General features: G+C 42.7%; 17 protein-coding genes across 17 annotated transcripts; 11 read left to right on the top strand and 6 right to left on the bottom strand.

Annotated features, from left to right (window-relative positions):
• Nucleotides 1–33: 33 nt before the first annotated feature.
• CANTADRAFT_26426 (PDPK1 family serine/threonine-protein kinase) lies at nucleotides 34–3928 on the top strand. Its single transcript, XM_020207762.1, has one exon. It carries the CDS (start codon nucleotides 423–425, stop codon nucleotides 3489–3491), a length of 3069 nt encoding a protein of 1022 aa, XP_020063369.1. The 5' UTR covers nucleotides 34–422; the 3' UTR covers nucleotides 3492–3928.
• On the top strand, nucleotides 3913–4752 carry RPL27A (60S ribosomal protein eL27). The gene has a single exon (XM_020207763.1). The coding sequence runs from the start codon at nucleotides 4222–4224 to the stop codon at nucleotides 4636–4638; it is 417 nt and encodes a 138-aa protein (XP_020063370.1). The 5' UTR covers nucleotides 3913–4221; the 3' UTR covers nucleotides 4639–4752.
• A 173-nt stretch (nucleotides 4753–4925) lies between these two features.
• On the top strand, nucleotides 4926–6239 carry WRS1 (tryptophan--tRNA ligase; the record flags this gene model as incomplete). The annotated part of the gene is made up of 1 exon (XM_020210207.1): nucleotides 4926–6239. The coding sequence occupies one exon, from the start codon at nucleotides 4926–4928 to the stop codon at nucleotides 6237–6239; it is 1314 nt and encodes a 437-aa protein (XP_020063371.1).
• Nucleotides 6240–6396: 157 nt separating this feature from the next.
• On the bottom strand, nucleotides 6397–6837 carry CANTADRAFT_90619 (uncharacterized protein; the record flags this gene model as incomplete). Its single annotated transcript, XM_020211721.1, has 1 exon — nucleotides 6397–6837. The coding sequence occupies one exon, from the start codon at nucleotides 6835–6837 to the stop codon at nucleotides 6397–6399; it is 441 nt and encodes a 146-aa protein (XP_020063372.1).
• Nucleotides 6838–7039: 202 nt separating this feature from the next.
• Nucleotides 7040–7269, top strand: CANTADRAFT_26429 (uncharacterized protein). Its single transcript, XM_020207764.1, has one exon. It carries the CDS (start codon nucleotides 7055–7057, stop codon nucleotides 7232–7234), a length of 180 nt encoding a protein of 59 aa, XP_020063373.1. The 5' UTR covers nucleotides 7040–7054; the 3' UTR covers nucleotides 7235–7269.
• A 198-nt stretch (nucleotides 7270–7467) lies between these two features.
• Nucleotides 7468–8076, top strand: RIB3 (3,4-dihydroxy-2-butanone-4-phosphate synthase; the record flags this gene model as incomplete). Its single annotated transcript, XM_020211722.1, has 1 exon — nucleotides 7468–8076. The coding sequence occupies one exon, from the start codon at nucleotides 7468–7470 to the stop codon at nucleotides 8074–8076; it is 609 nt and encodes a 202-aa protein (XP_020063374.1).
• Nucleotides 8077–8263: 187 nt separating this feature from the next.
• On the bottom strand, nucleotides 8264–11224 carry CANTADRAFT_6659 (exosome catalytic subunit; the record flags this gene model as incomplete). Its single annotated transcript, XM_020210935.1, has 1 exon — nucleotides 8264–11224. The coding sequence occupies one exon, from the start codon at nucleotides 11222–11224 to the stop codon at nucleotides 8264–8266; it is 2961 nt and encodes a 986-aa protein (XP_020063375.1).
• A 227-nt stretch (nucleotides 11225–11451) lies between these two features.
• On the bottom strand, nucleotides 11452–12447 carry CANTADRAFT_262416 (uncharacterized protein). The gene has a single exon (XM_020207701.1). The coding sequence runs from the start codon at nucleotides 12355–12357 to the stop codon at nucleotides 11680–11682; it is 678 nt and encodes a 225-aa protein (XP_020063376.1). The 5' UTR covers nucleotides 12358–12447; the 3' UTR covers nucleotides 11452–11679.
• Nucleotides 12448–12500: 53 nt separating this feature from the next.
• Nucleotides 12501–12710, top strand: ATP19 (F1F0 ATP synthase subunit k; the record flags this gene model as incomplete). The annotated part of the gene is made up of 1 exon (XM_020210232.1): nucleotides 12501–12710. One exon carries the CDS (start codon nucleotides 12501–12503, stop codon nucleotides 12708–12710), a length of 210 nt encoding a protein of 69 aa, XP_020063377.1.
• Nucleotides 12711–13134: 424 nt separating this feature from the next.
• Nucleotides 13135–14304, top strand: CSI2 (Csi2p). Its single transcript, XM_020207765.1, has one exon. The coding sequence runs from the start codon at nucleotides 13197–13199 to the stop codon at nucleotides 14064–14066; it is 870 nt and encodes a 289-aa protein (XP_020063378.1). The 5' UTR covers nucleotides 13135–13196; the 3' UTR covers nucleotides 14067–14304.
• CANTADRAFT_262433 (uncharacterized protein) lies at nucleotides 14163–14809 on the bottom strand. The gene has a single exon (XM_020207702.1). The coding sequence runs from the start codon at nucleotides 14666–14668 to the stop codon at nucleotides 14258–14260; it is 411 nt and encodes a 136-aa protein (XP_020063379.1). The 5' UTR covers nucleotides 14669–14809; the 3' UTR covers nucleotides 14163–14257.
• A 572-nt stretch (nucleotides 14810–15381) lies between these two features.
• On the top strand, nucleotides 15382–16875 carry RBD1 (Rbd1p; the record flags this gene model as incomplete). The annotated part of the gene is made up of 1 exon (XM_020208833.1): nucleotides 15382–16875. A coding segment is annotated over one exon (1494 nt), but the record flags the coding sequence as incomplete, so codon positions are not given.
• Nucleotides 16876–17092: 217 nt separating this feature from the next.
• Nucleotides 17093–17779, top strand: CANTADRAFT_6663 (mitochondrial 54S ribosomal protein YmL13; the record flags this gene model as incomplete). The annotated part of the gene is made up of 1 exon (XM_020210936.1): nucleotides 17093–17779. The coding sequence occupies one exon, from the start codon at nucleotides 17093–17095 to the stop codon at nucleotides 17777–17779; it is 687 nt and encodes a 228-aa protein (XP_020063381.1).
• A 98-nt stretch (nucleotides 17780–17877) lies between these two features.
• SRT1 (ditrans,polycis-polyprenyl diphosphate synthase) lies at nucleotides 17878–18843 on the bottom strand (the record flags this gene model as incomplete). The annotated part of the gene is made up of 2 exons (XM_020210946.1): nucleotides 17878–18567; nucleotides 18610–18843. The coding sequence occupies 2 exons, from the start codon at nucleotides 18841–18843 to the stop codon at nucleotides 17878–17880; spliced, it is 924 nt and encodes a 307-aa protein (XP_020063382.1).
• A 279-nt stretch (nucleotides 18844–19122) lies between these two features.
• Nucleotides 19123–19862, bottom strand: VPH2 (Vph2p; the record flags this gene model as incomplete). Its single annotated transcript, XM_020211723.1, has 2 exons — nucleotides 19123–19143; nucleotides 19245–19862. 2 exons carry the CDS (start codon nucleotides 19860–19862, stop codon nucleotides 19123–19125), a joined length of 639 nt encoding a protein of 212 aa, XP_020063383.1.
• Nucleotides 19863–20345: 483 nt separating this feature from the next.
• Nucleotides 20346–22175, top strand: CANTADRAFT_52836 (uncharacterized protein; the record flags this gene model as incomplete). The annotated part of the gene is made up of 1 exon (XM_020210126.1): nucleotides 20346–22175. The coding sequence occupies one exon, from the start codon at nucleotides 20346–20348 to the stop codon at nucleotides 22173–22175; it is 1830 nt and encodes a 609-aa protein (XP_020063384.1).
• Nucleotides 22176–22682: 507 nt separating this feature from the next.
• On the top strand, nucleotides 22683–24281 carry CANTADRAFT_26436 (putative alanine--tRNA ligase). The gene has a single exon (XM_020207766.1). The coding sequence runs from the start codon at nucleotides 22811–22813 to the stop codon at nucleotides 24140–24142; it is 1332 nt and encodes a 443-aa protein (XP_020063385.1). The 5' UTR covers nucleotides 22683–22810; the 3' UTR covers nucleotides 24143–24281.
• The last annotated feature ends 31 nt before the right edge of the window (nucleotides 24282–24312 follow it).

Below are 24312 nucleotides of genomic sequence, written 5' to 3' on the forward strand. Positions count from 1 at the left end.
AAGGATCATGTTACAGCTATGCAATTGATCATACTACTCTGAGCTATCAAAACATCAACTATCTACCAAAATCCTTCCCCTTGATTGTTCGAGTTACAAACTTCGGATATCTTCATTTGGATGCTGGATCACGTGAGTGGTATGTTTGGTGGAGTATAGCAAGATCACTTCCACAAACCATTCCACTCATCAACACATTTTCTAAGTATAAGCTAAGCCTATTTCTTCTGTTGTATTAGTAATATGTACAAGTGAATACTGCCAATTATCATACAATCAAATTGATTACACCTTCATTGATTATCAACGGTCGATTACCAAACTTTGCTTCACTGTCATTTAATTTCAACAAGTGTCACGTCATAGACTTTCCGCTTATCCTTGCTGACTAAAAACCCAGAGTATTCCCTTACTGAGACATCATGTCTGAAGGAAACTCCAATCACAATCATTTAGATGACTTAGAAAATGAGCTAGACAGCATATACAACACGTATGTCAACCCAACCAACAACAACAGTACGGAGACCCTTGATTCCGAAAAGGATAGGGCACCAGGGCTTGGAGGATACAAGTTCAAAGGTAGCCAACACTTACCACCTGTCCACATTTCCTCAAGGCTATCGTCAATGCAAACAGACGAGGATGGCGTGAAGAGTGCACCATTGAGTCCCTCCTCGGCATCTTCCTTCGATTTCAATATGGCTCAGAGAAGGTATCCTGCTATGACGAACTCATCTTTGAATGTCTTGGTTGGTGCTAACAGCGTGGATTCTGATATTAAGGACATCATTACTCTAGATGCATCCCAGGATGGTGTTAAGAAAGTTGAAGCATCTCCAAAAGTTGAAGAAGAAGACTGGAATGAAAAAGGAGCGGCAGAGAGAAGGGTATCGAATGGAAGCAATTATAGAATCGTCAGAAGAACTGTTCAAGACTTCAAGTTCGGTAAATCCCTTGGAGAAGGCTCTTATTCAACTGTTGTTCTTGCTACAGATAAGCATACATCAAAAAACTATGCATGCAAAATTTTAGACAAAACCCATATCATAAGAGAAAAGAAGGTAAAATATGTCAACATCGAAAAACATGCCTTGAATCGGTTAAGCAACAGAATGGGTGTCATTTCGTTGTATTTTACGTTTCAAGATAAGTCATCTTTATATTTTGTTTTAGACTATGCGTCTAATGGAGAGCTTTTGTCATTGATTAAGCAACACCACACCCTTAATGAAGACTGTGTCAGACATTTTGGTGCCCAAATCTTGGATGCTATCAAGTACATGCACGATAATGGTGTCATTCATAGAGATATTAAACCAGAGAATATTTTGCTAGATGATAAGTTGAGAATTCAAATAACTGATTTCGGTACGGCAAGATTATTAGAGAAGAAGAATGATGAGAGCGAGGAATATCCTGTCGATGTCAAAGCAAAATCGTTTGTTGGTACCGCAGAGTACGTTTCGCCAGAGCTTTTAGAAAGCAAATATTGCGGAAAGCCTGGTGATATCTGGGCATTTGGTTGTATCATTTATCAAATGATTGCAGGAAAACCCCCTTTCAAAGCTACAAATGAATATTTAACATTCCAAAAGATCACTAAGTTACAGTTTGCATTCAGTGCCGGATTTCCCACAGTTGTGAGGGACTTAATTAAACAAATCTTGGTCTTGCAACCATCTAGAAGAGCAACTATACCTATGATTCAAAAGCATTACTTCTTCAGTTCAGTTGATTTTGATGATTTTGACCTGATTTGGTACAGAGAACCCCCAGAAATAGGACCTTACAAAATGACTGCCAAATCCATGTCCAAGGTTCCTGAATTAACAAAGCAGTACTCTCAGCAACAAATAGTGGTCAAGAAAGCAAATAAAAAGAGTGTGAAAGCAGAGCCTCGGACTGTCAGCGAAGGAAATGGCAAATTAGTTAACCCTGCAAGTGCAGCTGCATTTGTTTTGAACAAAAAGAATCCCTCTGAGAGTAGTTTGAATGATAGCGACTCACCATTGGAATCCGATAATGTGGCTTCGGCTTCGGTGGCGACTTCAAGAGTACCTTCGGCACCCGAATACATTCCAGGAACAAATATTCTTAGACCCACAATCAACACTAGGGCTTCCTTTCGGAGCTCGTCCACTCAGAAGAAGACTCCAAAGCCAAAACCCAAACCAAAGGTCATGGAAGTAACTCCGATAACAACATTGGAAGCTGCATGGGGTGCGTACTTGAAGCACCCAGATGAAAGGATTCTTAAAATAGGACCGGTTCAAGCGAGCAGGGAACTTACGGAGTCTTTTGAACGTCGACACAAAGGATTGTTACACAATGCTCCACTTGGCATGGCCAATAAAATGCAGGGAACTAGGAGCTCGACCAGTTTGTTATCGCAAGTTGTTAACGGATCCTCAGCCGGATTGAGAGGTTCTATTTCTTCCTCTGCTGGTGAACTCGAGGATGAGTCCGATGCAGTTACCAATTACTTTGAAATTGAAGAAATTGGAGATACTGAGCCAGAATCCTCCGAAAGTAACACTAGCAGATACAGTACTTCTGCGTTATTCAAAAAACTTCGTATTGGTCATGCTGATAAGGGAAAAGAGGCTTTATTATCTAGTGATGAAGCTTCTTCTAATGGAGCAGTACGTCAGCATCCACTTGACAAGACTAGAACTTGTACTTTGGTCTTAACTACTCATGGAAGAACCTTGATATTCTTGAGAACCGAAAAAGAGAGTAACGCTAGATTGATTAGTGAGATAAAATTGGGATATCCGTTCGTTCAGATCAAGGAATTGGTTTCGTCTGGTGGAAAGTTTCAAAAAATGTTGCCTTCAACAGGTGTCTTTGCTATTGAATCCATCGAGACCACTTTTGCTTTCGAAGTTAATAAGATTGAAGTCAATCAATGGACTGAAGCATTGGCCAGGTCCAAAATCAACCAGTTCGAGCGGACAAGGGCTCAACAAGGACTGATCACCAGATCGGAGTCAAGCCCAAGGATTCTGTCATCACCTAGACTCCAGGAGTCACCTTCATTTAACGTTGGATCCCAACGTAGAACTGTTACAACTGAAGATAGAGAAAAACACGATACTCGTCATGAATCCAGTCCTACCACAACACCCAAGGGTCGCTCTTCTACAGATGGAAAACCTCTGCACTTGTTGGCTGCGAAAATCAAGAATAAGGCTACCAGCATCAGAAGAAAGCCACCCCCACCAATTGGCTCCCCAAATGGGGTGAGTATGTCAACTGGACTTGCACATGATTTGGGTAGCAATGATAATGGCTTGCAGGCAGCCGTTTTGGCGGTATCTAACAACTCTCACAACATTCCTAGTCCGACCTACAGACGTTCCAGCTTTACCAAGGAAGATAAGTCCAGACTGAGACCTCCTACTGCTGTGCGTACATCTGCTAGCCCCTCAGGCGGAGTCACTTCCAAGAACTCTAAATTTCTCGCTCGAAGCCAGAGAACTAAATAGTGAATGCAGCATATGTTATCGCTTTTAAATGATAAGTCACCAAAGGACCGTATTCGGGTGTGGATTGTGTAGTTACAGGTTTAGAATTAGAGTTAAGGATGTTTCATTTGCATCAAAATGTATCAATCTGTGGTTCTTGGACAGCATTGGAACCCAGGGTCTAATAGCACGTGATGGATGTCCCAAAATGTAAAGAAAAAAGCAGTCACTAATTCACGTGAGACACTGTGATTGTTGGTCTGTGGCCCAGCACTCCCCACCAAGCCGCACTTTCCCTAATAGGAAGGTATTACCCGGCCAAATGCCTGCTTTGTGTAACTAAAATTTTCACCTAGTGTGCGGGTGATGGAGCGGTAACGAGACCACTACTCTGATCAAAATAGTTTATAAAAATTTTCAAAAGAGGTTTCTCTACTAGTACATCACATCAAAATGGCTAAGTTCATTAAATCAGGAAAAGTTGGTATGTATAATCATTGGAACAGTAACGAAGGACAATGAAGAGGACGGTATATCAAGAGACTGCTTAAAGAAAGTTCGAACTGCTTTCCAGTTCATGAAAAAGTCAAAGAGATGAAAAATCTTGAAGAGATTTCAATGCCATCCATAAAGTAATGAGGAAAGATGTGCCAAAGACAGCCAAGCAACCAGACTTCATGTAGCATAGTTCTACAATGAACGAATTGGAAATTACTATTGAGGGGTCCAAATAACGTCGTCCTCTTTGTCCATGGTATATTGGCTTGAACGTATACTAACAAGTTTAGCTATTGTCGTCCGTGGTCGTTTCGCCGGTAAGAAGGTCGTCATCGTCAAACCTCATGACGAAGGTACCAAGTCTCACCCATTCCCACATGCCATCGTTGTTGGTGTCGAAAGAAACCCATTGAAGGTCACCAAGAACCACAGTGCCAAGAAGGTTGCTAAGAGAACCAAGGTTAAGCCATTCGTTAAATTAGTCAACTACAACCACTTAATGCCAACCAGATACTCCTTGGACGTCGAATCTTTCAAGTCCGCTGTCACCACCGAAGCTTTGGAAGAACCATCTCAAAGAGAAGAAGCCAAGAAGGTTGTCAAGAAGGCTTTGGAAGAAAAGCACCAAGCTGGTAAGAACAAGTGGTTCTTCCAAAAACTCCACTTCTAAACGTTGTTTAATCTTTTCTGCATGGGTAATAAACAATTTACGATAACTTGGAACCGTGGAGGTTCTAACCTTGTATACTCCTTGTAATAAACATCTGCCAGTGTCTGGCTAGTAATGGTACAAACTGTAGCTAACACTTTGCGAGTTACCTGCTCAAAATAATTCAAAAATGCCCCCATCAGTCTCCAGACTCGCCTCGTCGGACTACTGACTCAATATATGAATCACGTGACTATTCGGAAATGTTTTCCTGAAGATCTGAGCGATCACTGTGAAACTTCACCAAGATGTCTACAATCGAACAAGGTATCAATGAGCTCAAAGTGAACGAGCCTCAAGTCGCTTCCAAACCTGCTGCTGCTGAGTCTGAACAAGTTGTTACTCCCTGGGACGTTGAAGGTGCCGTTGTTGACGGTGAAGCCCAAGGTATTGACTACGACAAATTGATCAAACAGTTCGGTACCAATGCCATTCTGCCTGAAACTTTGAACAGGTTCAAAGAAGTCACTGGTCATGAACCTCACCCATTTTTGAAGCGTGGTGTTTTCTTCTCCGAAAGAGACTTAGGAAGAATCTTGTCCTTATACGAACAAGGAAAGCCCTTCTTCTTGTACACAGGAAGAGGTCCTTCCTCTAACTCCATGCACTTGGGACATATGATCCCATTCATCTTCACTAAATGGTTGCAAGATGTGTTCGATGTTCCATTGGTGATTGAATTAACCGATGACGAAAAGTTCCTCTTCAAGCCAAAGTTGACCATTGATGATGTCAAGGGATTCGCTATTGACAATGCCAAAGATATCATTGCTGTAGGCTTCAACCCTGAAAATACTTTCATCTTCAGTGACTTACAGTACATGAACGGAGCTTTCTACGAAAATGTCGTGAGAACTTCCAGACAAATTACTACATCCACTGCTAAGGCCGTTTTTGGTTTCAAGGACTCTGATTGTATCGGTAAGGTGCATTTCGCTAGTGTTCAGATTGCAACTGCCTTCCCATCTTCATTCCCCGGAATTTTGGATTTGCCTGATAAGACTCCATGTTTGATTCCTTGTGCCATTGATCAAGACCCATACTTCAGAGTTTGTAGAGATGTGGCTGAAAAGTTGAAGTTTGCCAAACCTGCTTTGATACACGCCAAATTTTTCCCTGCTTTACAAGGTGCCACCACCAAGATGTCTGCTTCCAACACAACTTCATCTATTTTTATGAGTGATACACAGAAGGAGATTAAGAACAAGATCAACAAGTATGCATTCTCAGGTGGTCAGGCCTATCTTGAAGATCACAGAAAGTATGGAGGAAATCCGGATGTTGATGTCGCTTACCAGTACATGACATTCTTCGTTCATGATGATGAGAAGTTGAAGACCTTGTACGATGGTTATAAGAAGGGTGAAGTCTTATCAGGTGAAATGAAGAAGGAGTGTATTGATGTCGTCCAGAAATACGTCAAGGACTACCAAGAAAAGAGAGCAAAGGTTGACGACAAGACGGTGGATAGTTTCATGAAGCCTCACAAACTCGTCTTTGGCCAGAAGGAAAGATTGGTCCCTGTCAAGGAGGCCCCTCCTAAGGATTCTAAAAAGAATTAGACGTAAGAATACTTAGATCAAAATATTAATAATTGAAAGATCGTACCGTAGCCAAGTCTTAGGAGAAGTCATATTAAAATCGTGGGCCATAACTTAACGTGTTCAATTTCGAAGTTAGTGGAATCTTGATTCACTTCTATATACCCTGTTTGGGCTACTAACCCAATAGTCTTTTGACATTTCCCAAGATAAACATCAATCTGTCGAAGTCCTCATTGTTTGTCTCATCGCCTCGTCCAAACCAGCGTGATCCTATGGACAATATAGTGTCTTTGGGGTTTCTGGAAGTAGCGATTACCTTGCCTATTTGTGTAGCGACAATCTGGATTTTCAAGTTTGAGTGGTTCCCCACAATAAGACGTGGCTCAATTCCGGCGTCGCCGATTTCTGGAGAGATCATGGCATCATGAGTGATAGCCATTCTGGACGAGATTGGCAACTCGAATGTGGTATCCATTATTCCGTTCGTTTGGACATTGATGATCATCTTATCAGCAAGCTCGATTTTGTGGAAAAAGAATTCAGTATCACGATCATCGTTGTAGTAGTCTGAGAATGAGGTAGTGAAACCTGTTGGATCTTTGGTGATGGTAGACATGGTGCTGTAGCATGAGAACTTGGTGCACACATAAGTCGTCACGTTGATTGATACACGTGACCAGTGTCAAGTACCAGAAATCAGCATAAGTCTGGACAAAATGCTTACATCCATGCATAGATACCACCTAATATACTTAGGATCGTAATTATTGGCTATTAGACTGGCAATTTCTACATTCGTACGAGAATCGAATGACCAGGCATATTCCCCACAGATGAGGCAATCCTCGGTCCGGGTTTTCGGCTCTACCGAATCATACGAGTCTTTGAAACTACCTTTTCAGCACCCATACGGTGCTGGGATACTCTCAGTTGAACGGGAAGCTGAATATGTAAACACACCTACACTTACTAAGCTGGACCTACAGATTCATATTTGTAACCCATTACTGTAATATTACTAACGTCGCACTAAGTGACATCATTTGGCCCATATTACCTGATCATATGTGAAAAATTCAGAGTTACTGTGGATTATATAAGCGCACTTTGAGTCAGGAAGTAAAGTCATAAATACCTAAAAGTTACAAAGTCACCACCAACGACAGTTTGTTGCACAACTACTGACCTTATTCTTACTAGTCCGATACCTTTCAGCCAAACCACCGAATAACTTACCACCTCCAATATGTCCGTTTTTAATGACACTACTGAAGCCATTGAAGCCTTCAAGAATGGGGAGTTCTTGATTGTAATGGACGACGAAAACCGTGAAAATGAAGGAGACTTGATTATTGCAGCAGAAAAGATCACCCAGGAGAAAATGGCCTTTTTGGTAAGATATTCTTCCGGTTACGTATGTGCCCCATTATCTACTGAAAGAGCAGATCAACTTGACTTGCAGCCTATGCTTAAAGACAGAACCGACAGACACGGAACAGCATACACAGTCACATGCGACGTAAGAGAGGGAACTACAACGGGTATCTCCGCACACGATAGAAGTTTAACTGTCAATGCGTTGGCTAACCCATCATCCAAATCTGATGATTTCATAAAACCAGGTCATATCTTACCCCTTAGGGCCGTCCCAGGTTTATTGAAGCAAAGAAGAGGTCACACAGAGGCCAGTGTCCAGTTATGCGAGTTAGCTGGATTGCAGCCAGCAGCCGTGATTTGCGAGTTGGTTAGAGATGAGGATGGTTTGATGCAAAGATTGGATGATTGCGTCAAATTCTCCAAAGAACACAACATTAAGATTGTGACCATCGATCAAATTGTCAAACACCTCAACTAATGGATGATCATTATACCGGAAACAATAATAGAAAAGAATAACTTGCGGTGTATTCATGGTTTAGTGTAGGTCAGACATTATTGACATATAATTAGGCGCTCCTCGAACTTGTATGACTTCATTGTAAAGTAATCGAGGTTGCTACGGATCGAATATATCTATGTATAATTAAATCTATGATAGACTTCTATTTCAAAATTAATTGTGCCTTTCTCTTTCCACTGACTTCATCCTTGACAGACTTCACGTCAACCTTCACCTTGTCAAATACGGCGACGGTTCTTTTCTTCTTGTTGAGATCAACAAACGTTAACTCATAAGTGTCTTCGTTGTATTCTGCAGAATTCACATCTCCCAACATTTCGAGTTTGATCAAACCTTCAACACCGAACTTAGGAACCAATACCACGATACCATTATTAAAACATTGAATAACATAACCTTCATGCTCAGATTCATTGTTTCTCATGACCTGTCCCACATAGTATTCAATACTAGCTCTTCCGGCAAATTGGGCATTTCTGTGACGTTTGTTAATATTTCTAACAATCATATCCATCTTGTTCTTATCCCTATGGCTCAAATCCAAGTTTTCATATCCAATAGCGCCTGCTAATTGTCTATGCGCAACCACATCACAATATCTTCTAATTGGAGAAGTGAAATGGGTATAGATATCAACAGCTAAACCATAATGTCTGAATTCTGGGTAACCATAAGATCCAGATGGGAAATATTCAGCTGCCATCATACATCTGGTAGACATGATACGCAACAAGGTGTTGAAATATGGATCATTAGCATCAACACATCTGTCTAAGGAGTCAGCCAATGCTCGAGAAGATTCCAACGACACGGCCATTCCTGGCTTTCTTGCACTTAACATTTTGTTAAGGTTCTCAAAGTTAGTTGATGGGGGAGCAGCATGTCTTCTCAACATAGCTGTTTGTGGATAAGCGTCGTAAATCTTTCTAGCAACAGAAATGTTAGCAAACAACATGAACTCTTCGACCAAAGAGTTTGTTTCCAATAACTTCTTAATCTCAACTTCATTAGGGTCAGATGTTTCACTATCCATATGGACTTTAACTTCAGGGGATGCTAAGTTTAAGGCACCGGCATCCAACCTCTTTTGTTTCAACTTTTTGGAAAGCTTCAATAAGATTCTCATCGATTTTGTTAAATCATCCTGTTGAGATGGATCATCAATTCTCAACTGAGCTCTTTCGTATGAGAAAGCTTCTCTCGACTTAATAATTGACTTCATATAGTTCACGTTAACAATGTTAGCATCTTCATCCAATTCCCATATAACCGAGAATGCAAATCTGTCAACATATGGCTTGAGAGAACATAAATTTGTACCTAATAACATGGGCAACATGTCAATTCTCTTATCAACCAAGTACACCGAGGTACCTCTAGCGGCACCTTCTTGATCCAAGGCGGTTCCCGCTTTCACAAAATGGGTAACATCTGCAATATGAACACCCACCTCGTAATTACCATTAGGTAAAGGCTTTGCGTGCAAAGCATCATCAATATCCACACAGTTTGGAGGGTCGATGGAACAAACAAGTTTGTCACGTAAGTCTTTTCTCTTCGCCAATTGAGGATCTGAAGTACCAGCGATATCAGGAACAGTCCAGTTGGCACCCTCCTCAGGTAAACAATCAAGAACATTCTTGGAAAATGGTCTATATTCGACATCGTGCTCCAAAAGCAAAGCTTCAGTTTCTGCTTCAGCACTTTCAATTTCTCCTAGAGATCTAACATAATGCCCATTTGGATATCTAGAATTAGATGACCAGGAGTCTACCACCACAACAATTCTTTGACCTAAAAGTTCTTTGGCCTTTCTCGTCCTAATTCTGATCTTAGGTAACACCTTATCCATCAAAATGACAAAACAGTTCTTCGAAGCATTACCACTATCCTCAGCGGATACCGAGGTTGGAGCGATTTGACCAACGTAGTATCTCCACGATCTTCTGCTGATTCCGACAACTTTAGCAGTTGGTTGTAATCTCGATTCGTCGTCAGCAGCCACGGAAGTTGCCTTCACTGCTTCTTGCGCTAACAACACCCTTTCTTTGTCGGAAATTACACCACTTGAGCCTGAAATATCGTCATCGTCCTCATCACCGGCATTATCATTTGCACCAATTGCATTTTCTTCAACAATGGTACTGGAAGGTTCCTTCCATTTGTCCTTTGGAAGTAACTCAACTATAACAGAATCACTGTTGAAAGCACGATTTAAGTGCTTAGTTCCGATAATTAACAATGGCTTTTTAAATGCTGGTGTTTGTACTGTACCTTGCAAGAAATTGTAAGGAGAAATATTCAATATACCTTGGTACAATGTACCATTCTTGACACCAGCCATAATTCTAGAATCGTTGTAGTACTCAGGGAAGCTGGTTTCGTTTTCGCCAGTAGCAAAATTGGTGGTCTCATTGGGAATCAAGTCTCTTAAATCATCGGCATTCTTCAAGTCTTCGATATACTCAGTGAGGGATCTTGCATCGATTTTTTCACTAATAGCCTTTCTACGGTTATCAGCATCGTTACAAATGAAGACAATATTGATCTTTTGGGCGGCATTCTCATTATTCAAATGGTTGTCGTACCATGTCACAAGCTTTCTGATTGCACGATCATTACGATCATTGATCGACTCGTTCTTTTCACGATTGACGTACGTTTCTTCATTGTATTCGTTATGGAAAACCACGAACCTCTTGTCTTCAGACTTAACCAAACCTCTGACTCTTTGATAGATGGGGTACGATCTGTTTTTCACCTCATCCAAAACGGTTTGTGGGATGATGACATCGAAAAAACATTCATTATTCTCCAACAAATCGATGGCATGCAATATGATATTGGTGTCAAGCACAATATAGTGTCTCTTCCCAGACTTGGTCTTGGCAGGGGACTCACTCAATATGAAGTTTGGCAAGTTACCTTGGGCATCGGCCTTTAGTATGTGCTGACATTTGGTACAAGCCTTCGAATAACAGGGAATATCATTTCTCAAGTAGTGCTCTCTGACAACCTTCAATGCACCTCCATTTCTGGAGCGGACGAATACCTTTGAGGTAACGGTAAGTCCACTTGATAGTCTCTTTCTCTGTCCTATCATTGATGATTATGGTGAGTAATGATAGTAAGACAAATCATCGCATCTATTTTTTTCGTGAGGGAGCCACACGCCCTGGGTGCAAATCCGAAGGGGCAAACCAGTAAAGCATGACGGAGAAAATGGATCAAATCATGGTTTCTAATACTACTATAGAGAAGTAAACAAGCGAGATAGTACAGAAAGATCCCGAGGCATACCAGGAGATTCCATAAAGGAATATCTCTGCTATTAATGGCACGAAACGAGATACCATGGGTGGGAATTCGGTTTCCAATGGAACCTTCTGGATACGATACGTTAAAAATATGTGAATGGGTAGACCCCAATACCACCAGCTTCGTGAATATGGGTAATGATATCATTGCGTGAATTGGTGGCGGTACGATGGCCCGAAGATGGGACATCAGGGTCGCAAACAGCGGTGATGAAAGACCTCGGGTTCCGCATAGAATCGCTCATGGGAGAAAGTTGTCTGCCTCCGAGGATTGTAATAACACCAAGTTGACGGGGCTCGCGATGGGTGTCAAATTGTCCACTTCAAGTGAGACATTCGATAGTAGTGGCTCCTGCAGTATTCCACTGTAGTCCATTGCCCCCAACGATATGTTTTTAACCAGACTGATTGAATTTGAGGAATGCGAAGCTGGACTGCCCGGGAGTATTCTCGACTTCCCACTAAGCAATTCTGTCTCTACCTCGTTGATCACTGTATATCGAGGATAAAGTGCGTCAAGTAATGCCTGAGGAGTTGGAACAACGGTTGGCTCGTCTTGTTTGCGTCTGCTCTTTTTGGTGAAGAAGTCAAGGAAGCTTAGATGATCACTTAGGCCAATTCTTAGAAATAATTGCTTGATGCGGGACTTTCTCGTAATTTTCGGTTGCTCTAATTCCATCAATTTACTCTGTAGATTTAATTCACCGCATCTATAAACCATCTCTAGATCCAGAATCAGTGATTTTCCATAATTTGTAGAATTAACATTTGAAATTGTTTTCTCCAGGTATTTCGCTACAAATTCAATGTCATTCTCCCTCTCCAACTCTATAGTATTCACGGTATGGGGCTCAAGGAAGTTGATAGTGTTCATTGAAGTGGTTGCAATATTTGCACCAACCACCACAAAATAGCACATGACACATCACGTGCGTATAAGCTTGAGAACCACGTGATTCGCAGCCAATGAAAATTCTTCCTTGGTTTTTCACCTGTATCCGGAACAAAAATTGAGAGTCGAAAAGTGGTCTAAGTACTACAACACATATTCTCGAAGACACAATGGGTTCTGCTTACACTATCCTCGGTAGATCTGTACCATCTCACCAATTAGCCATCGCCACCTTGGGTCTTGTAACCTTTGTTGCTGTCCCAAAGCCATGGGGTCCAGCTGCTCCAAAACACCCATCCATCAACGCTAGCTCCGCTGAAGAAGAAAAGTTTGTCAAGGAATGGTTGGCCAAGAACGCTCCAGCTGCTGAAAAGCACTAAATCATAGAGTAGCATCCTTAATCCTGCATTCACATGATGGGTCCTGCAAATTTAGAGTTCTCGGATGTATCTGGTGAATAATTGATTGATCAAAATGATTGCACATACACACAACTTCCTTCTTCTTTGATCTGGGTGCATCCTACAATTCAACTCGGGTTTGCTTTTCAAAAGTACCAACTGATTTAAAGTCATACATTAGAGGTAGAATGCACTGGTGTCTTTATTAATCGAGTGGAGACATGATCTGTACTTTATAGCTTACACTTATACAATAAAAACTGTGAAACGAATACCCTGGGAATCTCCGACATGTTCCTTTTACCGTAATTGTCTGTAAGTCACTACCATGGTGTGGTTATGCTATTTGGTATGGGGTGCCAAATCCGGGTAACCCCTTATCGTGCGGATGGGATGTTCTCAATTTCTAAGATGAGATGAAGGTGAAAAATTACCAGTAAGACTACCCTAGTTCATTCACCCACGATGTCCGCTATCTACAAAGCATTACAATCCAAGAGTAGCAAAGACAGCTCTGAAAAGGCCAAGCACATAAATAGACAGCGTTTGTTGGTGATATCCTCCCGAGGTGTTACCTACAGACATCGTCATATGATATCTGACTTGTTAGCACTTTTGCCTCACGCCAGAAAGGAGCCTAAATTTGATTCGAAGAAGAACTTGTACCAGTTGAACGAGGTTGCCGAGTTATACAACTGTAACAACATCTTTTTCTTCGAGTGCAGAAAGCACCAAGACTTATATTTATGGCTCACCAAGCCACCTAATGGACCAACTTTGAAATTCCACATCCAAAACTTGCATACTTTAGATGAGCTTAACTTCACCGGTAACTGTCTCAAGGGATCCAGACCAATTTTGAGTTTCGATAAGGCATTCTTGGAGAACGACCACTACAAGTTGATGAAGGAGCTTTTCACCCACACCTTTGGAGTTCCTCCAAACGCCAGAAAGTCCAAACCATTCGTGGACCATGTGATGACCTTCTCGATCGTGGACAACAAGATCTGGATCAGAAACTACCAAATCAACGAGACCATGGATGTCAAGGACAGCGAAACCAACGAAATCAACCCCGATGAGTTGAACTTGGTTGAGATCGGGCCCAGATTCGTTTTGACCTTGATCACCATTTTGGAGGGATCCTTCGGAGGTCCCAAGATCTACGAAAACAAGGAGTACGTGTCTCCAAACTTTGCCAGAGCCCAAATGAAGCAACAGGCTGCCGAACAGGCCAGATCCAGAGCCGAAGCTGCCCACGAGAGAAAGCTCAAGAAGAGAAACCAGATTTTGAACGCGGACCCATTGTCCAACGATGCTTTGTTCAAGGAGTAGGTTGCGGGGGATTCCTGGGATCAACCATGTCTTGCTGAAGGTGTCACGATGGTGCATTCTTCTCCGGTTCAAGATCAACTGAGTGCTTGATCTCGCTTAACGGTTGTCGTGTATCATAGAAATATAGCATTAACGAGTATGTGTAGCGATAGAGCGAGCCACCAACAGTGTTGAGGTAGGCCCCCTAAGCCTCAGAGTCTCAGCCCCAGCCTGTTGCACCGGCTAGTGTGCCATAGCCGACTGCGGACCAGCGTCTCCCTAAGCCGCAGCGAGAGCGCTAGGGCCACAGCCGGCGGCAGGCGTATCCCCGCCGCGCCCAGTGGAAGTAGGAGGCACCATTTAACAGGGCCCCCGTAGTGAGCCAAAACCGGCCACCCTGTGCCACCAGTACTCTGTGATGGTCCCTGCCCTGGCCAGTGGGCTAGGAGCCCCCTGGCGGAGTCTGGCGGAGCACCCAGAACTTCCCGTATCTGACGTTTTACGTCATATACTGCAAATAGAACGCCCCATCTGGTGAGAGTCCTCATGTTACCTAAGCGACGCGCGCAGTACGCTTCAGTGGCCGCAACCACTCCAGGGGCACCTCGCCACTGCCACCCCATCCCCTTGCATGAAGCAGTAGTGGTTGCGGTAGAAGGCGCTGCTACTGTCTCCGCCAGCGTCGAGGCCAAGCACTATGATTTTCTAGGCACCCGATCGCCGGAGACACCGTCATCCTTTGCCCCAAGAGCGCGTCCTGCAGGCAGACCGGTTAAGCCTCCAAGATCGAGTTCTGTAAGGTGCCTGAAAAGACAGACACAATTACACCAGTGCCAACCACTCCCAACCGCCCCCAGAACACACAGGTGTCCCCCACGCTTCGCTGCCTACTGCTGCATCCACCATGTTTCCTCGGTACCACCCCCTGGACGATGGCACCAGCCATTCGAGGAGCCAGTTCCCGTCCCGCGCCAGAGATCAGGAGCCTTCCAGGTTCCACCAGCCCTCCAACACCCAGTACCCCTACAACGACGATGCTGACACCCACAGCATAGCTGATGACGACTTCCACTTTGCAAGCCTGTCAGCTAACACAGGATTCAACTCCAAACAACTCCCGTATCCTCCTTCCAACCCATACGCCGATAAGCAGGTGCCCCCCAGGCCTGACGCCTACGAAATGACAAGATTGCATGAGTCCTCCAGCCAGCACCACCCCGAGACCCCTCTCATGAACCCATTCCACTCCACATTCGACTCCTCATACGATGCTCCTCCCCATCACCCGGCCTACAACAAGACCCAGGTTACAGGCATCCCATTTGGGTCTCCCGACAAAGACCCTAGCTCCTTCAACGAGTACCCGTTGTTGGACTACCCCGATAAACCACAGCCCCCTTTGCCTGACCTTGTGAGCGACGAGTACGACAGACAAAGACGCAACGAAAAGAACAGATTGAAACAGCTTCGCCGCAAACCCAGATTTCACTACACAAGACTTCCGTATCTCACCATCCTATTTAGCACCATCCAAGTCATCGTCTTCATTGTGGAGCTTGTCAAAATGTCACAGCTTACGGGTTCGGCATTTCAATCCAAGCCCTACTTCAATCCCATGCTTGGGCCATCCACTTACGTGCTCATCAACATGGGTGCTAGATACGTGCCGTGTATGCATCAGATCGAGGGGATCACCGACGACCCTTCCATAGCCTTTCCCTGTGCCAACTCCACCAACGTTGACACCAACGTGTGCTCCTTGAATGAATTGTGCGGTCTCGGGGGCTTCCCACTAGTGGACGACAAATACGTGCCTGATCAGTGGTACAGAATTTTTATCCCTATCTTCTTACATGCTGGGTTTCTCCACATTATCTTCAATTTGTTATTACAGGTGACTATGGGTTCCACTATCGAGAGAAATATTGGGTACATCAAGTATTTCATTGTCTACATGCTAAGCGGAATCGGCGGGTTTCTTTTGGGAGCCAACTACTCACCTGATGGAATCGCCTCTACTGGATGCTCTGGCGCTCTTTTTGGGATTATGGCCACCAATTTGATAATGTTTGCATACGCTGGTCGCAAAAACTCTAACATATACGGTACCAAACACTACGCTTTATTCATCTGCATTATGGTCATGGAAATTATAATATCGCTCGTGTTAGGTTTGCTCCCAGGATTGGATAATTTTAGTCACATTGGTGGGTTTGCCATTGGTATTCTCACATCCGTTTTGCTTTTGCCAGACCCATTTTTTGTGTACATCGATGGAATAATCACCTACAACGCCACAGATAATACGTGGCAGCAAGTCATAAATAACTGGAACCCTTTTCATCACTTTGATGATAAAATACCTGTCAGATTTTACATATGGTGTGTCACCAGAGTTGCCGCTTTAGCTTTGATTATTGTCTATTTCACCACATTGTCCAAGAATTTTTTTAATGGTAAACTCAACAACCCTGATGATAATAACTGCAAATGGTGCAAGTATATCAACTGTATTCCAGTTCATGGATGGTGTGATATCGGTGAGGTGACAGTGCTGACTTCTGGACCGTCTGCAACCAGCCCCCCCTTGGGAGAAGCTTCTGCAACCGATATACCATCCACTCCTACCAATACCTTACCCTCTAGTATTGAAAATGGCGGCGAGAGAAAAAGAAGACAATATAAATCAGATTTTCTCAGCACATTCCAAAAAGAACCAGTGAGCCCACCACAAATATCGAGTCTGGAATCATTCATCCAGAACCAATCGGTGGGGCTTGGACTCTACATCATTATTGCATTTTTTACATTTTCATTTTTGAAGAAGAAATTGGGATCCAGCAAATAGTTTATATTACTAGAAATAAGACCATATAGTAGCTGTACCGAAGTTCAACATCTATATTCTAACTCAAAAAATAGGAACCGTCAGTGTGTCATGGACTAAAACCAAAAGCACGTGACATAAATGCGACATCGCGACATTTCCATGAGGTAAATTTTTTCATCACTTCAATGTTGGTGTCAGACATAAGACAGAGACGACAATGATTGCACCATTAAGACGTGCAGCCTTAAGGCCCACCATTCGCATATCTAGCATAAGGTCTTTCGGTTATTCCCAGAATAGACCATTCCTTAACCTTTTTGGGAAGAAGGACTTGAAGAAGAGAGAGGAAATAATAAAGAACCAAGATGACTTCGAATCCGATCCTGAAAGTAAGATTGTGATATTGAGCAAGGAGAACTCTCCAGATTACAAGCCATTTGATGCAGAGACTGATATGCCTGATTTCAAGGTCAACCAATGGAAATCTATCAAAGTTCTGCAACCAGAAATTGAAACCACATACAACTCTGAAAAGTTGATTGAGAACATTAACCAGGCCTACTTGGAATTAAAGGGACAACAGATTAGTGTCTCCCAATATAATAACATTGATTTGCATGATTTATCTTTCAGATTTGAGTTTGCAAAGGCTTTGCAAAAGAAACTCGGATTTGACTTTAACGACTATACCTTGACTACCTCTCACACTTTGAGCCAATTGCAAAAAGCTTTGGACAAGCAAATCAAGACTAGATGGGTTAGCGAAAGAAATCCTAACGGTATTGTGTTGAGAAAGGAAGATTTTAAAGCTCCTAACATTTACTTGAGCGAGGAGCTCAATGAGCAAGAACAACAACAAAAGTTGAAGGACCTCGTGGAAGAAGCCAGACAAGCTTCTGCTTGATCAGTACATACTAATCACAACTTGTAAATATAGAATTCTCAATTAATGAGATGGAAAAATCAGTAGACATTCTCTCTTAGATGAAAAATTAACTTTGATCAACGTTGATTGACAGAAGCAAATGGAGGTGGGGGTGGAAGCAGCTTAAGAATATCACTTACATGCTTGGTTGGATTTTTTTTCATACCGGTAAAGGACTCTTCCTCTAGTTGAAGTGCCTTATAATAGCTCCACTTTAGGAGAATCTTGGTGATCGAATAAAAACCGAAATCTGGCCAGAGAGTTTGTACAAACTCAATGGTACAGTTGTAGTTGCATTGCCATAGCATGAAATCGCTTAGTCTTTGATGGCCACTAGTTCTAATCAAAATATCCAAAGGCGGAGAATTGGGACCAAAATACATTGATGCGTTCAAGCTGTCAATGGTTATTTCTTCAGACTTGCGTGCCTCCACTACAGACCTGATTGCTGCAGCGATTTCATCTCGAGATGTATAGGGAAAACATACGTTGAAAACTTTCTTGGTGTCAAAATCCTTCGTTTTAGCTTCTACAAACTCTAAATCATGTAGAATATCAGCAGGAATCATTGATCTATTCCCGAGAATTCTAATAATGATCTTATTTTGGCTTGCAAAAGATTCTTCATTTTGTGAAAGAAACCTGAGTTTATCACGAAGCAATCCGAACAAGGTATCGACTTCCTGCTTTGGCCGATTGAAGTTCTCGATGGAAAAGGCATAGACAGTCACTTGCTCGATACCTACTTTGTAGCATACGTTCAAGACCTGAGGTTAGTAAGCTATTCTTCCATAGGCTAACAAACATACATCTACCAAGGACTCTGCCCCAGCCGAGTGTCCTTCCTCCAACGGTAATTGCTTTGTTTTGGCATACCTTCTATTGCCATCCATAATAAGCGCAATGTGTTTGGGAACTGGGCCCGTCCTCATCACTGCGATCATACCGTCCTTGAAAAGGCTAACCAAGTAGTGAAAGATCTTTACACTCAAAGCTGCTTTCCATAGCTGCTTCAATGGCCAACTCAGATAGAAAAGAGACATTACTGTAGAAGATATAACAATGGCTGCAAATATCAATTTCGCGCAATGGTATGAGGAATTCTCGCGTCGCCACAGAGTCAGAGTATTGCGGAATGGGATGCTTCAGCATCAAATGTATACGGGAAGTGACGAGTAGACTTCAACTGAGAAGCTGGTTAATCAAGTTCGTAAATTTTGTCATAAAATGCATATATACATTGGTGTGGATTAACGATGTTGGAAAAGTAATGGGAAAGACAGACTCACCACAGGAGAGTTGAAAGGGTCCTGTCAGTAAGCTTATACCACTTTTAACGCTATCTATTACCTTTTTGATTTTCGTCTTTCTGGTGAATTTCCACATCACTCGTTGAAACATCCTTCTCAGGTATGTCCAGTTACCAAGATCACATCTAGCCCACCAAATCAACTGATCTAAGAACTTTTTTGACCTCTTTTGTCCTACGCTCTGTCACCTTGGCATCTTCAATCTTGTTTAAGTACCCTAAGTACACCACAACCTCGGCCACCAATACCAACAACGCGAAGAACAAACAAAGCAATATTCTATACGAGTCCTTGAGTTTCCACGAGGTGTCCGTCCAATACCAGATGGCGTAGGCCACACTGGCCACACTTATGAGGATATTCACGATGGTTGTGACCTGGCTTTTGAGCTCCTTGTGGGCTTGTGCAGGCGTCAACTGGTCGTTGGATTGCTCATACAACGTTTGATGTTGTGGCGAGGGGTTGACGAGCCTTTCGTACTCACGTTCCTTGGCCTCCAAACGGAGTCTTTCCATGGACTTGATGAACTCCGGAGTTTGGGCCTTTTTGGGCTCATCATAGTTTCTGGTCCTGAGCCTGGCCTTTTGTACAAGCCCAAGAAACGTTGGGGTTGGATGGTAGAGGTTGTAAAACTGGGCCAAGTTGGTGTGTGATATGTACTTCTGTGCCACTAATTCTCCAGCGAGCTTGGGTTCAAGAGGAGATTCCTCGATGATCTTCTTCAATTCAGGCGTTATTTCGAACAACGTCATTGTCGGTAAAGGTCTGTATGGACTATTAAGTTTTGGGCGTTGTGGTTCCAAGGATTAAGATATCGAACTTGTGGACTCAACTATTGGTATGTGCCCAAATATAGTCTGGCTAACGACTCCCCACTATCGAACGAGGTCCTGGTTTTATCAATCTTGACAATGTCGCGACACACCTATTGTCTAATATTATGGGGCTGATCAGGGGCAATACAGACGGATACTAAAATTTATACAAACACTAGGTTCAACTACTGCATACTCTCCTATACCTTTGTGTTTTACCAATTGTACAAGAATCAAGTTCTTGTCAGATCCATCCCATACATTGTGTGGCAGGTTATTCTCAGCCGTTTGATTCCAAATTGTTTACCTTTTCCCGAATCGGCTCCGTTTGTGATCCGAGCCTTAAGTAGAATTCGTTCAAGATAACCAAGTACAACCCAAGCCCAAAGCGCGTACTTTCAAGAGAAAGTCCTACAGTCAATGTCGTCGCTCAAGAACTCAAGAAAGGGCAACAGCTCCACTTCGTCTGCTCAGGACCAGTTGTCGGAATCTAGAAGAAGACAAACCAAGCGAGATGATGCCATCAGAAGAAGGATCGAAAACGATTTGAGCAAGAAGAAGAGAGGGGGAACCAGGACAACCAGGAGCAAGAAGGCCACACCCGGCACTGTTCTCTCGTTGAGACCCTCTGATCCCATCATTTGCAAGACATCCGCTACCGTGTACGAGGTTTCTCAGTTGATGTCAGCCAAAAGGGAGAATTGCATCTTGGTGGTCAACGACGGCGGAGAGTTGCTTGGTATATTCACAGCCAAAGATTTGGCGTTTAGAATCGTGGGTGCGGGCTTGAGTGCCAATAGTGTCACCATCGACCAAATCATGACCCCCAACCCGATGTGTGCCAATGCTTCCACCCCCGCTTCCGAAGCATTGACTTTGATGGTTGAAAGAGGATTTAGACACTTGCCAGTGTTGGATGATAACAACCAGATCGTTGGTGTTCTCGACATCACCAAATGCTATGCTCAACAGATGGAGAAGTTGGAAAGAATGCATGCCTCTTCAAAGAAGTTGTACGAAGCCTTGGATTCAGTGCACTCAGAAATGGGTGCCCTTCAACAACCGTTACAGATTTATCAATATTTCGAGAACTTGAAAGATAAGATGAATGGTCCTACCTTGGATAACGTCTTGGATGCTTCTACTATACCCGTTTACACCAACGTGAAAGCCTCTGTGTACGACGCAACCGTGTTAATGAAAGAGAACAGAACTACCGCTGTCTTAGTAAAAGACAATAATGATGAGGTCACTGGTATCTTCACTTCTAAAGATGTGGTTTTAAGAGTTATTGCGGCAGGGTTGGATCCAAAGAAGTGCTCTATTGTAAGAGTGATGACACCACAGCCCGACGTTGCTAAGATTTCCTTGCCAATTCAACGGGCACTCAGACAAATGTTTGAAGGGCACTACTTAAATTTGCCTGTTGTAGGAGAGGACAATGATATCATAGGTATTGTGGATGTGTTGAAGTTAACTTACGCTACCTTAAATCAAATTAAACAATTGGAAACGACTGAAAGTGGCCAAGGTTCTTCAACTGCAGTTCCAAATGAGAACGATGCCGAAGGACCAGCATGGAACAAGTTCTGGACCTCTTTAGACAATGACGATTCAGATTCCGTCCACTCAGACTCGGTGACAGAGAGTGCCCCAGATATTACACCATCTGAGTTCCAATCTTTTAATGTCGATATCAAACCCTCCGACTCTGTTTCCCATGTTGATTCTCCAAGTGTTCAAAGAACCTCGTTGATTTCTGCAAAAGATGATGATGTTGCATACACATTTAAGTTCAAATCGGTTGCAATTGAAGGCAGAGTTCATCGTATTTCTTTGAGAGCCAGCGAGGGTGTGGCCAGATTGCGTTCATTGATGGATGAAAAATTACACAAGAAGGACTTTGAACTCTTAAGAGTGCAACCTCCCAATGGTGACGAAGACAGAGAAACTTATGCTATAAGTTACATTGATGATGAGGGCGACATTGTGTCCATTACCTCTGACAGCGATTTGGTGGAATGTATCAAAATCAACCAGCTTCTCAAGAATGATAAAGCAGACTTATACCTACACAATCCTCATGAGCCAGCACCAATTGACAGTTTAAAGCTACACTCCGAAAAGCAAAAGAGGAGACAAGGGTCTAGCGATATTATCGAGGGTGTACCCAATGGTGTACTTGTTAGTGGTGCTTTGGCTGTGAGTGCATTATCTGTTGCTGTGATTTTTGCTTTTGGCAGAAAATGAACGATTTGTTCAATGTTTGAACTGTATAACAATTATATGTTTATATAGTACACTAATGCCAGAATGAGATTGTATGGAGATGTAAAACCCTAATTTAATGGATGCAAAACCCTTTCGATGAAGTAAAATAATGTATCTCATGGAAAGTATAATCCAGAAGACCTGTGATGCAGCCAAGTAGATAGTTTACTCTGTAAAAATCTCCATTTATTTTATAATGAAGTTCTATAAGAACAGAGCATTGAAAGCTGTTCATTCTCACCAACAGTCAGTTCCGGAATACTTGTTTCAACGAAATTAGAGAATTTTCATTTAAATGAAAGGTTTATCTAGGGATAAGTCTTGAAGTCCTCCAAATAAAAAGGAAGTAGCATGCAAATCAAAGCTGATAGCTTTCCGTTAGGGAACTAAAAAAGTCAAGATGCAGAACAATTATCTTAACAAGAATTGCAGAAAGTCCCAATTTGGTCAAAAAATCCTGAAGTGAAGTCCCAACAACTGATCATGCCCATAAGTTGGAGAGTACCTGTAGATCACCTATTGTATGTCTGGTTATCATACGCTCACTATTGTGGGGTATCACGTGCAGCGAATCACAACCATCATGAGTAATCCATCCATTGATTAAAATCACCATGTCTTCCACCGTTGTTGGGGCGTTAGCATGCCAGAAGAACTCGTTTCTCAAGACCTTTCAAACCAGCGTTGTTTCTAGTCGTGAGTATGTTCCTCTAGAAACTTCTCGTGATAAACAGAACAAGAACCAGAAGAAGAAGAAGGTGGAAACTCCGCACCAGGTCAAGTATGCCGTAGAGCTAAAGGATACTATCTTGTTCCCTGAGGGAGGTGGTCAGCCATTTGACATGGGAACTATCAAGCTTCCTACAAACGAAGTTATTGAAGTTCAATCGGTGTTGAGAGACAAGTTGACTGCGTTACACATCACCGATAAGCCAGTGGCACCCGGCACCGAAGTCACGCTAAATGTTGACTGGAAGAGAAGAATCGACTTTATGCAACAACATACTGGCCAACATCTCTTGTCTGCCGTGTTTGACACTTATAACTTGGAGACTTTGAGTTGGTCAATGGGGGAGATGATTAATTACATCGAGTTGCCAGAAAAAGTCAGTGACGATATAGTCAACGAGGTCAATGAGAAAGTCAATGATCTTATCTTGGAGGGCCTCCCAATTTCTGTCTCTACTCCAGACGCACACGGCGGGGAAATTGATACCTCTCATATTCCTGACGATTATGATTTATCGAAGGGGATCATTAGAGTAGTGAAAATCGGTGATTTGGATACCAACCCATGTTGTGGAACCCACTTGTCTTCAACTTCCCAAATTCAGGCAATTTCTCTTTTGCATCAGACCAATGTTAGAGGCGGTCACTCGAGATTGCACTTTCTTTGTGGATCTAGAGTTTATCAATACTTGAGACAACAAAACCAAATTTTGAAGAATGTGTCAGGAAATTATCTCTCCTGTCAGATCGAAGAGGTTCCTGAGAAAGTTGAGGCATTGAATGCCAATTATAGAAAGTCTCAATCAAGAGAGTCGACGTTATTGAAGGAGCTCGCTGCTATAGAAGCATCCAAGGTTTTCGAAAAATTCAGCAAATCAGAGAAACTGGTGGACTTTATCTACAAGCCCGAAAACAATCCTGAATTTATCACTTTAGCTCAGAAGGAGTTGGCCACTTTGATCAACACCAATACTGGCTCTGGTGTAGATTTGACCGACAAACAAACGTTGATCCTCTTCAATGGTGATTATCCATCTGGTACAGGTGGAATGGTCAAGGTCCTCGGCCCCAAAGCAGAAGAGGTGCAAACAGAGCTTAAAAAGCGTATCAGTAACTTGAAAGGTGGTGGAAAAGGTACATCATTCCAAGGAAAGATTGGTAAATATGAGAAGGGCGAGATTGAAAGCGTGTTTTCTTACTTGGAGAATTTGGAGTAGCGGAGCCGAGATTGATACCAATTGGTGACGATTGATTGAGCCATGATGCCTATGTGAGTGGTTAGTAGAATATAAAATATATATGTGTCTAGATCATACAAGTTAGTAACAATTCAAAAAAATTACTCTCGGTGTAACTAACGAAACACAATATGGGCTCGGCTACAGGT

This window comes from Suhomyces tanzawaensis, assembly GCF_001661415.1.
Source record: "Suhomyces tanzawaensis NRRL Y-17324 unplaced genomic scaffold CANTAscaffold_5, whole genome shotgun sequence".
Classification (NCBI taxonomy): Eukaryota; Fungi; Ascomycota; class Pichiomycetes; order Serinales; family Debaryomycetaceae; genus Suhomyces; species Suhomyces tanzawaensis.

Coding starts and splice junctions, on each gene's coding strand:
- CANTADRAFT_26429 (XM_020207764.1), top strand. CDS start 7,055: ATGAGGCAATCCTCGGTCCGGGTTTTCGGCTCTACCGAATCATACGAG.
- CSI2 (XM_020207765.1), top strand. CDS start 13,197: ATGTCCGCTATCTACAAAGCATTACAATCCAAGAGTAGCAAAGACAGC.
- RPL27A (XM_020207763.1), top strand. CDS start 4,222: ATGGTATATTGGCTTGAACGTATACTAACAAGTTTAGCTATTGTCGTC.
- CANTADRAFT_26426 (XM_020207762.1), top strand. CDS start 423: ATGTCTGAAGGAAACTCCAATCACAATCATTTAGATGACTTAGAAAAT.
- CANTADRAFT_262433 (XM_020207702.1), bottom strand. CDS start 14,668: ATGGGGTGGCAGTGGCGAGGTGCCCCTGGAGTGGTTGCGGCCACTGAA.
- CANTADRAFT_262416 (XM_020207701.1), bottom strand. CDS start 12,357: ATGTGCTATTTTGTGGTGGTTGGTGCAAATATTGCAACCACTTCAATG.
- CANTADRAFT_26436 (XM_020207766.1), top strand. CDS start 22,811: ATGTCTTCCACCGTTGTTGGGGCGTTAGCATGCCAGAAGAACTCGTTT.